Source organism: Heteronotia binoei, chromosome 6, assembly GCF_032191835.1.
Source record: "Heteronotia binoei isolate CCM8104 ecotype False Entrance Well chromosome 6, APGP_CSIRO_Hbin_v1, whole genome shotgun sequence".
Taxonomy (NCBI): Eukaryota; Metazoa; Chordata; class Lepidosauria; order Squamata; family Gekkonidae; genus Heteronotia; species Heteronotia binoei.
This window is the reverse complement of record NC_083228.1, coordinates 126,926,830-126,940,120: the sequence shown is the minus strand read 5'-3', so window position 1 is coordinate 126,940,120 and position 13,291 is coordinate 126,926,830. Positions and strand designations below refer to the sequence as shown.

The 13,291-nt window shown below is 45.2% G+C and overlaps 1 protein-coding gene across 1 annotated transcript in view; it reads right to left on the bottom strand.

Moving 5' to 3' along the window:
* Positions 1–13,291, bottom strand: part of NAALADL2 (N-acetylated alpha-linked acidic dipeptidase like 2) — a 937,215-nt gene that overhangs the window by 209,782 nt on the left and 714,142 nt on the right. Inside the window, exon 10 of the mRNA XM_060242532.1 lies at positions 6,207–6,353. Within this exon, the coding sequence (XP_060098515.1) occupies positions 6,207–6,353 (147 nt within the window). The remainder of the gene's footprint in view (positions 1–6,206; positions 6,354–13,291) is intronic.

The window sequence follows — 13,291 nt, the reverse complement described above, 5'->3', positions numbered from 1 at the left end:
CCTGCGTCACTGGCATGACGATATCACCCGGAAATGACACAATCAAAATGGCGGCACCCGTGTGGGGCTACTCTAGGCGTTTCCGAGAAAACTCCATGGTTTTCCCGGACGCTCTAGCCATTTGGGAGGTAAAACTCTATGGCACAATAGGTACCACAGAGTTTTAACCTCCCAAATAGCTAGAGCGTCCAGAAAAACCATAGAGTTTCCCCAGAAACGCCTAGAGCAGCCCCGCACAGGCAACACCATTTTGATGACATCACTTCTGGGTGACGTCATTCCGTCACGCACAGATGCATCGTGCACGCAAATGTCCCCCGCTGGGGGATGAAGAGGACTTGGCATCCCTAGAACCAGGCCATGAAGTGCTCTGAAGATACTAATGGCAGCCAATACAGCTATTTAAAATAGGCAAGGTGAGGTCTCATGGGCTAGCCCCTGACAGGAATCAGGCCGTTGCATTCTGGATTGTCTTCAAGGACAGCCCCACATAAGTACTTTAGCAGCACCAAATGATTATAGCTATGACTAGCCTGATCTTGAAAGCTAAGCAGGATCAGCCCCGGCTAGTATTTGGATGGGACACCACCAAGGAAGTCCAGAGTTGTGATGTGGAGGCAGGCAATAGCAAACCACCTCTGAATGTCTCTTGCTTCGAAAATCCTACAGTGTTGTCATAAGTCAGCTGTGACTTGATGGTACTTTCCATCAATAAGATGGTACTTTTCATCAATAAGATGGTACTTTCCATCAATAAGAATAGGGTTGCCAGCTGCTGAATGGCACCCAACAGGAGACTGGGTAGTAGGGACATGGGGTGGGGGGTGGGGAATGTCACACCAATGGTGTGTCATCACTTCTGCGTTGAATCTTGGCATTCTGGCACAAATGCTCATACCATGCCACAAATTTTGTTAGTCTTTAAGGTGCTACTGGGCTCTTGCTCTTTTCTTCATTTTTGCCACAGAGTTTCCAGTGAATCCTAGAGCATCTCTCTGGAGTGCAGACATCATAAGAACATAAGAGAAGCCATGTTGGATCAGGCCAATGCCCATCCTGTCCAACACTTTGTGTCACACAGTGGCCAAAAAACCCCATGCCATCAAGAGGTCCACCAATGGGGCTAGAAGCCCTTCCATTGTGCCCCTCCCAAGCACAAGAATACAGTGCATCACTGCCCCAGACAGAGTTCCAACAATAAGCTGAGGCTAATAGCCACTGATGGACCTCTGCTTCATATGCTTATCCATTCCCCTCTTGAACCTGGCTATGCTTATAGCCGCCACCACCTCCTGTGGCAGTGAATTCCACACGTCAATCACCCTTTGGGTGAAGAAGTACTTCCTTTTATCAGTTCTAACCTGACTGCTCATCAATTTCATTAAATGCCCACGACTTCTTGTATTGTGAGAAAGGGAGACGAGTACTTCTTTCTCTGCCTTCTCTATCCCATGCATAATCTTGTAAACCTCTATCATGTCACCCTGTAGTCAACATTTCTGCAAGCTAAAGAGCCCCAAGCGTTTTAACCTTTCTTCATAGAGAAAGTGTTCCAACCCTTTAATCATTCTAGTTGCCCTTTTCTGCACTTTTTCCAATCCTATAATATCTTTTTTGAGGTGCAGTGACCAGAAAAGATATTATAGCATTGGAAAAAGTGCAGAAAAGGGCAACTAGAATGATCACTTCTGGGTTTGTCCCAGGAGTGACATAATGCCAATATGTAGTGGTGGCTACAAGCATAGACAGCTCCAAAAGGGGGGTTGGATAAATATATGAAGCAGAGATCCATCAGTGGCTATTAGCCACAGGGTATTGATGGAACTCTCTGTCTGGGGAGGTGATGCTCTGTGTTTTTGGTGCTGGGGGGGGGGGCAACAGTGGGAGGGCTTCTAGTGTCACAGAGTGTTGGACTGGTTGGGCCATTGGCCCATTCTCATGTTCTTATGGCACACTGTTTCCCCTGCCACCCTATCAAGTGGTGGCAGTGGCGGTCAGGGGCTCACGCCGGAAGCTCTACTTCAACAGTACATTTTCCAAAACTTTTTGAAATAATGCATTTTTGAACATTTTTTTTATAATTTAAATTTTTTATTAAAAAAGTTTAAATAACATTTCAATAATCGATTATCTTTAAAAAAAAAACAAAAAAACCCAAAGCAGTATTTATATTTGTTTCTCAAGCTCGTTACTTGCCCTGAATTCTTTCTGTTAGAAAAGGCCAGAGACCTAAACGATAAAACAACTTAGAAAGTAAAATAATGAACATAAATGACTGGAAATGTTGCTGGGGGGGAAGAAAGAAGAACTCTTGTTTTGATGTACCGAAGCTGGCAGATTCTTCCCCATGCCCTGTAGATTAGCGAATACACAGTTCTGGAACAGAAGCCACATCCAGCAGCTGTTAAGTGACAGAAGAAATGAGCATTGGACCACAAGCCTGTCATAAACATTGCACTCTTAATCAGAGAACATCTGCTTTTCCATTTCTTCTACGACAACCTCTGCCTTGTATTTAATTCAAAACAGAATGATCCTCCTAATAGGTGCAACAGTGTTTTACAAATTGGGGGAAAAGGAAAAAAAACAAACACCAACACCTCCTTGCTAAAAGTAAGGAATGCCAGCTACAGACGTTTCAATTAACGCAACCATTTCTTATAAAGGCAGGCGTCTATGTGTGAGTCCGGGGGGGGGGGGGGGGGAGAGAGAGAATCACTCCAGCATTTGGCAAATCCAGAGATTGCTCGGCATTTGTGAAATTTAATTATTGGCAAATTAGTGGTGCAGCTGCCAGCACACAACAGGTTCCAAACTCCCGCTATTCAATTGGAGCTTTTCATTTAGGCTGTTAATGAAAGCGCCTGCAACAACAACAACAACAAAAGCACAACCTCTTTAAAAGGACAATGACGGGAAATAAAAGTTTAAAATGATGGGCGCCATCCATCTCCCTCTAATGGGAGGGGACCCTCGGTTAGGTGTCCATTGTGTTCAGCGTGCTGGAATGCACATGGTCATCACCAGGGCTTTTCCTGGTAGGAGAAACCCAGCCAGAACTCATTTGCATATTAGCCACACCCTCTGGTGGCACCATTGCTTTGCAGAAAAAGCCCAGCAGGGACTCATTTGCATATTAGGCCACACCCCTGACACCAAGCCAGCCAGAACTGCATTCCTGTGTGTTCCTGCTCAAAAAAAGTCCTGGTCATCGCAGTAAATGACAAATCTAGCAGAATCGTAGGGGTGCCAAGTCCCCTTCTCCTGGCCATCCACAAGGACTGGGGGCAGTGGGGGGTAGGGTTACCACCTCCAGGTTGGGAAATTTCCAGAGGTTTGGGGATGGAGCCTGGGAGGACAGGGACCTTGGAGGGGTAGAATGCCACAGAGTTCACCCTCTGAAGAATCTGTTTTCTCCAGGGGAACTGATCTCTATAGTCAGAAGATGAGCTATAATTTTGGGAGATCCCTACGCCTCATCTGGAGGCTGTGCAACCAAGAAAGAGAATCACGGCAAACCGAGGTGAGACAGTCCGAAGTAAAAGCTACCGTGCAGTCCATTCGCTACCAAAAATAAATAAAAAATTAGTTCAAAATTAAGAAATAATTCATGTATTGAATTCTAGGAAATATATAAGATTTTTGTGTAACATAAGGAACGGTTACACCAGAACACCAGTCCCTCCTTGTCTCACAACAAAAAGTTGTAACTTCTTTGGGAACGTTCCGGTGAAATTGATTAGTGGCCAACCCGTTCAATATCCTCACATATGTACAGCCCGCAGTCCGTTAGGCTGTGCAGCCAGCAGTCCATAAGGCAACAAGTTTGTACTAATTTCCCTGTTTCACTTTAGTTTCTTCAAGCTGCATAAAAATGGCATCAATAAGAATAAAAGCTAATACAATAATTACTAGAGCAAATTAATAAACATTGCGTATACTGCATATTAGAAGGAGCATACCTTCTCATAAAGAATTTCAACCATTGGTAAGAACGCCAACAACTTGGCTCAGTGAATGATCAACAAGTGTTGCTAGGCAAACATAGTTTCAGCCATTATATGCACACATATGAAGTTAATTAAGTGTTCCTTAAAGAGGCAGCTAATTTGGCTACAGATGTATGGACGTTTCTGTAGCCGAATTAGCTGTCTCTTTAAGGAATGCTTAATTAACTTAGTATACACAATGCCAATATACACAATGTTTACTAATTTGCTCTAGTAATTATTGTATGGTAGCTGTGGTGCTGGAGAAGAATCTTGAGAGTCCGTTGGACTGCAAGAAGATCAAATCAGTCAGTCCTAAGGGAAATCAACCCAGACTGTTCCTTGGAAGGTCAGATGCTGAAGCTGAAGCTCAAATACTTTGGCCACCAAATGAGAAGGGAGCAGTGCCTGGAGAAGACCCTGATGCTGGGAAAGACAAAAGGCAAAAGAAGAAGGGCACGGCAAAAGAGGAGATGGCTGGACAGCGTTACTGATGTAACAAACATAAATTTGAGCAGACTTCGGAGGACGGTGGAAGACAGGAGGGCCTGGCGTGACTTTGACCATGGGGTCACAAAGAGTCGGACTCGACCGTGCGACTGAACAACAACAATTATTGTATTAGCTTTTATTCTTATTGATGTCATTTTTATGCAGCTTGAAGAATGGGAGACCACAGCTTGGGATGGGAGACCACAGTTCAGGCAGAGGCAGGCAATGGCAAACCACCTCTAAATGTCTCTTGCCTTGAAAACCCCACAAAGTTGCCAGAAGTCAGCTTTGACTTGACGGCAAAACAACAACACCACCCTCCTCCTCCAGTGAGGAAGACGTAACAGAAGGGAGAAATAGAATCCAACTAATGGGAGGGAGTTACTGGATCCAACCAAAGGCAATGGAAAGTGCTGTCGAGTTGCAGATGACTTACAGCGACCCCACAGGGTTTTCAACGAATGGAGGCAGTTTGCCATTGCCTGCCTCTGCGTACCAACCCTTAGTTATCAACAGGGCTTTTTTTGAGCAGGAACACAGTTCTGGCTGCTTTGGTGTCCAGAGGTATGGTCTAATGCGCAAATGAGTTCCTGCTAGGTTTTTACTCCAAAAAGCTGTGTGCGGAACAATGGTGACATCAGGGGGTATGGTCTAATATGCAAATAAGTTCCAGCTGGGCTTTTTCTACAAATAAGCTCTGTGTGAAACCATCATCATCATCATCATCATCATCATCATTATTATTATTATTATTACCTTTAATTTGTATCCTGCCCTCTCCGCAAGCGGACTCAGGGTGGCTAACACTCAGTTCAAAACTTCAAACGATGAATACAATTAAACAGTTCAAAACTTCAAACAGTAAGTACAGTTAAATCATTTTTAAAACATTTTATGGTGCCGTTAAGCAACAACCTAGGCAGGATCGTCCTTTACTAACAGTGAGCCCGTGGTATTTCCAATTTCTCAATCACGTAGGGTGGCAATGGGATGTCAGGGGGTGTGGTCTAATATGCAAAGGAGTTCCTGCTGGGCTTTTTCAACCAAAAAAGGCCTGGTGATCAACTATTCGAACACTAACCAGGGCAGACCCTGCTTAGCTTCCAAGGCCTGCAAGGATCAGGCCAGTCTGAGCCATCCAAGTCAGAGTAAATACAATTCATAGAGGTAGGATAATTCATGATATATTTTTTTTTGTCCCAAATTTCTTTCCATTCCAAAGGAAGTAGGACTGATTACATACTGCACCCAGGCACTAAAAATATCCTCCCAAATGTAGTCGCCTTACTTCTTTTTCCAAGCAGGAAGCTCTTTTTCTGCTCGCTAATCCCACGCATTTAATTTCAGCAACAACAGGCACGGCATCCCTCAGAGCGAAACAAGAACAATCCACTTTGCACATCCCGTTTTAACTGTGAATATTGCAATTATGTTCCCGTGTTAAACCCGCTGCAGCAATTTCCTCATTACGATTGTCTGCATGGGAATGTGGGGGGTGGCAAACGCTTTACTTTTCAATGGGACACAACAAGAACTTCCAGGAATGGATGAAAGCCGAACACCGCAGTGGCATCTGTAGGGTTCAAAAGTATTGTTGGGAAACAAGCAACTGAGCCAGCTGCTTTTGACAGCCGTCTACTTGATGGCAGAAAGAATGTGCTGAGCACAGCTCGAGCCGGTTTTCCGATTAGCCTGCATTATTGGGTGTTCTCGTTTGCAAATTACCTCTGACGCTGTAGAATCCTCATAGGAAAACTGTACCGCTGGGACCCCGATTTGGTTGACGAAATAATCAGAATCCCCTTGCATCTGTACGGAACTCACGTTGGATCCCCTGCATCTCTCTTGCCCAAGACAGCTGACGTTCTGTCTCTGTAACACACAATGTTTGATGACATGTAGTCTTTTCAAGAGTGACACAAGAGGGCGAAGGTTATCAGAACTAAAACAAAACAAGGAATACGTAAAACATCCCTGCGAAAATGTCACATTCCCCTTTGCATTTCAATTACAAGCGTGGGTAAAGCGTGAGACCCACTGGTGACAAAAACACACTTGGGATTGGATCCAGATTAAATTTCCCATTAGTGAGAAGGCGTTCCTCCCCCTCTCACTGCAGCCCAAAGTGCTGCTCCAGGGGGACAGGCTGTTTCTATTGACTGAGGGGACCCATACTGCAGTATTCTAAAGTTAGCTTTGGGTTCACTGCTGTGAGGTAACTTTTGTGGCATGCAAATAGAACATGGAGATAACTACAGGAGAGATTATATATAAACAACCCAGAAGACTGATTTATTTACAGGTTGGTTTCAAAAAAACAAACAGCATAGGTTTCCAGGTGGACAAAGGAGAAATCTGGTGGAAGCATGTTAATTTAAGATAGTTTTGGCTTCAGAGCATAGTCTGAATTTTCTTTAATTCTTTCAGGCTTTTACTGACTAGTCACTAAATTGGATCCTCTCGTGATTTCACCCACCTCCTGTCCATCACAAGGACAACCTCCTGTCTGTCACAGATTTCAGCCTCCTATCATCACAGGGATCCTAAGTAATGCCATGAGAAGGGTCTGAAGCAGGAAGAGGGAATTGGTTGGAACTGCCAACTGAGTCTGGGTCTAACCCTTAGTGGGCAGACCTGAGGCCTGAGGAAGCACATCTTTCCTCCACGAGTGATTAATATGTGGAATTTATTGCAAGAGGATATAATGCTGGCTACAAGAATAGGTGGCTTTAAAGAGGGGGATTAGACTAATACTTGGAACACACTCTATCACTAGCTACTCGCTGAGGTGACTAAGGGGAACCTCCGTGTTCAGAAGCAGCAAACCTCTAAACCTAGCGCTAGGAGGCAACTTCAATGGAAAGCCTTGATCTCTATGCCTTGTTTGTTTGGCTCTCCACAATAACTGGTTGGCCACTGTGTGGAACAGGCTGCTGGACTAGATGGACCAGTGGTCTCATCCAGCCAGGTTCCCCTTAATATAAGAACATAAGAGAAGCCATGTTGCATCAGGCCAATGGCCCATCCAGTCCAACACTCTGTCACAAAGTGGCCAAAAAACAAACAAACAGAGAAAGTATGATTGGGAAGGAAGATGGGGCAGCTTCCTCAGCTGTCCCCAGCCCCTACTTAGGGTTCCCAGATCCAGTTGAGTTGGAGGGAGAATCAGTGGGGAGGGAAAGGATTAAGTGCTGATCTTCCAACCACTATTCTCCCTTTCACCAGTCCTCTTTCATCTTTTCCCAAAGTTCCCAAACTTTCCAGACCCAGGTCTCTTCTAAGCATCCAGTTTTACTTCTGATAAGAACAAATTCTGCAGGAGGGGGGACACTAGGTATAATCATATTTACTTATTCATATACGTACATATATACATACCCAAATTTCCCAAAGTGGCTTACATAACCCTCCTCCATCTTATCCTCACAACAACCCTGTGAGGTAGATTAGACTGAGGCTCTGTGACCAACCCAATGTCCCCAGCAAACTTCCATGGCAGGTGGGGAATGCAAACCCATAAGAACATAAGAGAAGCCATGTTGGATCAGGCCAATGGCCCATCCAGTTCAACACTCTGTGTCACACAGTGGCCAAAAAACCCAGGTGCCATCAGGAGGTCCATCAATGGGGCTATGACACAAGAAGTCCTCACACTGTTGCCCCTCCCAAGCACCAAGATCCTCCCAGATCCCAGAACCCGGGCCTTCCAGATCCTCGTCCGATACTCTATCATTACACTACAGTGGCTCTTTGTAGACCTCCACAGACCTTTGACTGAAATGCTGCATATAACACCAGTATTACAGATAACCACATGAAGGCCAGGATGGAGATTGTGCTTGTGGGCCCCACCTCCAACTCACTCATGACCTCTGACAAAAACAAGGGGGAGAGATTAAATGCACGCTGCTTGCTCACGTTGGGATCTATATACATCATCTCCTATGTAGATGGCCTCTTGACCTTGTGTATGGAGATCAAGGCCCAGGCAGAGCTCAGTCAGATTTTATGCCGCAAAGGTTTCACAAGCTTCCTATTTTGCTATTTACCTTATTTCAGAGGCACAAATCTGCAATTTTTGTGATGAAGCAAAATAACCTTTCAGACTTAATTTATGAATCTGAAAAAAGCACTATGTGTGTAGTCACCTTTTGTTATAATTAATCACAGCAACAAGCTTCATGCTGTTCTTACCTTATTTACCCCCACAACAGTGCCAGGATGCTGGCTAGGCCAACAGATGGTGACTGGGTGGTCGTGTCCTGAGCTGAGAGCCTTGCAAATCATTATGCCATTTCATCTACTCTATACATATCCATGATTTTCTGCCTGTCTGGTTGGGGAGAGCAACAGTTGCCATCAAGGACAGAGCTGTTGCTCACTCCCCTTAACTTCCTGCAGATTAGTTCATTGATGGTAGATCTATTATCTTAAAAAGTAAATGTAAAGGTAGTCCCCTGCTCAAGCACCAATCGTTTCTGACTCTGGGGTGATGTCACATCACGATTTTCTCATGGCAGACTTTTTATGGGGTGGTTTGCCGTTGCCTTCCCCAGTCATCTACGCTTTACCCCCAGAAAGCTGGGTACTCATTTTACTGACCTCGGAAGGATGAAAGGCTGAGTCAACCTGTACCTGTACCCAGCTTCTGCCAGGATCTAACTCAGGTCGTGAGCAGAGAGCTTCATCTGCACTACTGCAGCTTTACCACTCTGTGTCTATTAACAAAAAAGGTAAAGATAGTCCCCTATGAAAGCACCAGTCGTTTCAACTCTGGGGTGACGTTGCCTTCACGTTTTCATGGCAAACTTTTTACGGGGTGGTTTGCCATTGCCTTCCCCAGTCATCCACACTTTCCCCTCAGCAAGCTGGGTAATTCTTTTAGTGACCTTGGAAGGATGTAAGGCTGAGTTAACAGAGCCGGCTACCTGAACCAGCTTCCGCAGAGCTCGAATTCAGGTCGTGAGCAGAGGGCTCCAACTGCAGTACTGCAGCTTTACCGCTCTGCATCTATTGTCTTAGGTTTAATTAAATTACTTTTGGTCTTCGCTTGTACATGTGCGTGTAGAGGTGGGTGGGTCGTCTTTTGTGCTGCTTTCAGCCCGCAACTAAATGGAGAAACCCCCCAAATGCACTGCATTCTATATTATCTGTCCATCTATCTGACCATACTGACATTCCAAAGCATCAAACAGAAATGCTTGATAAAAATGTAAAAGCTATGAAAATGACAAAAAAAATTGGAACATTTGCTCATCTTTACACAAAACTAAGGCTGCCAGTTCCTTGTTGGGGATGGGGGAATACTCCATCCCTAGATCCTGAAAAAATAAAATAACAAGTGCACAGCAGGCCTAGAATGTGGCATATTTCCTAGAGAAGACTAACAGCACTTTCAGGTTTCCTTCCAGAAGTGACATCAGTACTCTCCAGGAATGGTTGGAAACTCTACCATAGCTTTTCTTGTGATTCCTAGAGAGGCATGACATCACTTCTGGGATTTTTCCTGGAAGTAACATCATGCTGTTACTGAGGGTCATGCCTCCTTTCCTCCCTCCTCACAAGTTTGACAACCTTACCCCCAAAAGATACTAAGCTGTGACATCCAGCATTCATCTTTATTATGTCAGGATGGCATAAATTCTGGTATGACCTTGCCTGTAGCTAAATTAGAGCATTTTGGAATCAGGTACTGAAACTTTCAAAAAATACTGCATTGGACAAGGACATCAAATGAAGCTCAGTACATATTTGAGGGTGGGACACATTTGAGGGTGGGTCCCCAAAACATTCTGTCCGTGGCACCTGGCTGTCCGTGGCACCATGGCATATATCCCAGATTTATACAGCCAGGGGTCATACTTGAATATCTGTCCAATATCTGAATTCAGGTGTGCTGACACAGAAGGAAGCCAGGAGGAAACTTTGGCAAGGTTCATTCCCTTCTGAGGCAGTTGTGTATGTTCTCCAGTTCATTCATATTCTAGTGTGTGAATGAATGAATGAATGAATGAATGAATGAATGAATGAATGAATGAATGAATGAATGAATGCTGTGCTAGGTTCTCACTGTTCGGGAATTATTAATGCTGGGCAACTTTTTAAAAAATGTACCCTCCACACACATTCTGAATTGATACAGCCCATTCTATGACTTCAGTGCTCTGCCACTTCATTAGCTCCCCATTTTGCTTCACCTCTGCATTAGCCAGAAGCTCTGACCACAACACTGCCCCAGCTCACTGGATGCTCACCTTAAAAATAGTGGGGCAAACCATACTGAGGGTCTATGATCTCAGGACAGGCATGCTCGTGCCCAGGGCCAGCCCGCCCACTAGGCAAACTAGGCATTTGCCTAGGGCACCGGCAGGGCAGGGGCACCAAATTCTGCCCTCACCCCCACCCTGCCCCCAGGCAAATCCCTATTTGCCTCCCCCTCCCTGCCTCCCTCACAATTTTAATGCCCAGGTGAAGTGCCATGCTCCCCAGGCTCTTTAAAGGCTGCCTCCCTACCGATCAGCTGATTGGCGGGTTAAAACCACACCAAAGGATGCCGGCACCTATGCCAGCCCTCAGGCGTGCTCACGATCCGCCAGAAGTTATGTCATGTCCCAAAGTCAATCCAAATAAATAGAACAGAATCCATATTATATCCTTTATTAGGACCGACTATGAAGAGTTCTGCTGAACTCAAAAGCTCTCACATTTGTTATGTGTCATTTGGGGGGTCCTAATAGAAAGACCTAAAAGGATTATGCCTTGACCTGGATAGCCCAGGCTACTCCAATCACATCAGTGGCAGGGCCAGTCCTAGACTGTCTGGCACCCTAGGCAAAGCTAGCTTCTGATGCCCCCCCCCTTCACTGATAACATCACCAAGTCACATGGGGAGGCACCCAGTTTATTGTCCCAGAAGGCCAGTGCCAAGTTTCCCTAGTGGCAGGGCCAGACCTGATCAGAGGCAACCAAACTTGCTTAACACAAGAGCCACATAGAATAAATGTCAGATGCTTGAGAGCTGCAAGATAAGAAGGAAGGAAGGAAAGCAACTTTAACTTTAAATGTATTCTCCAAGTCTCTGGCTAGCTTGGAGAAGTGATTTAAAGAGACAAATGCCTTCTCCAAGCCAGCCAATGGAATGTAGGGGCTTTGAAAGCCACACAATACGTGTGAAAAAGCCTCATGTGGCTCCCAAGACACAGTTTGGCCACTCCTAACTTAGAAGCTAAGCAGGGTCACCCCTGGTTACTATTTTGATAGATCACCAAGGAAGTCCAGGGTCACTACACAGAGACAGGTAATAACAAACCACCTCTGTTCACCTCTCGCCTTGACCACCCTACAAGGTCACCATAAATCAGCTGCAACTTGATGGCTCTTTCTACCACCCCCAATAAAAGGTACTACCTGGGTTGTGGTTTGGTTTCCATCAATGATTGTGAACCTGTCACCTTTGTCTTTAAGGCAGCTTTCATGCACTTGAGGCAGATATCAAGCACCAATGCATGCCTTTTCAGAAATGGGACTGGGGGCGGGGAGAGCGAGAGATTGCCCTCTTCCCAAGCCTTTCGTATAAACATGCAGACCCTGTAGTTGGAATGCCGAGAAAGCTTGTCTGATGATTAATGGGGCTCATTATGTCTCAGATCGCTTAAGCAGCCACAGAAAGAGAGGACTCAGACGACTTTTTAAGAACGTTTCAGTCCTTCACCAGTTAACGGTGGTATGGAATAGGCAAACATTTTCAAATCTAGCCACTAGGGACACACAGTCCGGTCACAACCCCCCAAACGAACACGTTCTTTAGTTATCATATCAAAACTGAATTAAAAAATGAACGACCTTCAGTAATAATCGAGAAAAGCCTTTAATAGACATAACAGACGCGGTTTCAGTTTGATAAGTACTGCGGAGGGGGGCAGTGAGTTAACAGATAATATACGTAAGTGGCAGGCTGTGAATACCATCGAATTCACCACAAAGGTGGGTTAAAACAAAGAGCACTGAAAGCTATCATTCTACTATTTTACTAGAATGTGGAGTGGGGGATCAATCTTCGGTTGCCAATTCCAGAGTGGGGAATTCCTGGAGATTTCGGTGTGGAGCATAGGGAGGGTGGGGTTTGGGGAAGAGAGGGACCTCAGTAGGGTATAATTTAATAGAGACCACCCTCCAAAGCAGACATCATCTCCAGGGGAATTGATCTCTCTGTAGTCTGGAGATCAGTTGTAATTCCATGAGATCTCTAGGTACCACCTGGCCATTCTTCTCTGGAACACTATTTGTCTCCTTCTAGAAATGATGGAATCATCAAAAGTGGCTTGGTCCTTCCGGAACCCAACTTGTTTTGCTTCCAGCTGAAGGGAAGATATTTTTAAAGTCCCCAGGAGCTAGCATTGCCAACCTTCAGGTGGTGATTGGAGAACTGGGGCTTATAACTGATCTCCAGAGGACAGAGATTAGTTCACCTGGAGAAAATGACTGCTATGGAAGGTGCACTCCATGGCACTATACCCCATTGAAATTCCTCTCCTCCCCAAACCCCCATCTTCCTCAGGCTCCACCACCCAAAAATTTCCAGGTATTTCCCAACCCAGAGCTGGAAAAAGTGGGCTCAAGACAATGCCATGGGGAAGTGAGGAGGGGCTCCTGTCTTTCCCTCCAGCCCATTTTCCTGATCCCAAACAGTTGGAGGGGTGAGTAATTTGAGCTTGCACGTGCATGTAACATGCAATTCCACCTTCAGTGTTTACAGGTTCTCTGTTGCTTTGCTGTGTGACAGATCTGTGTGTGAGACAGTTCCTGTCCCG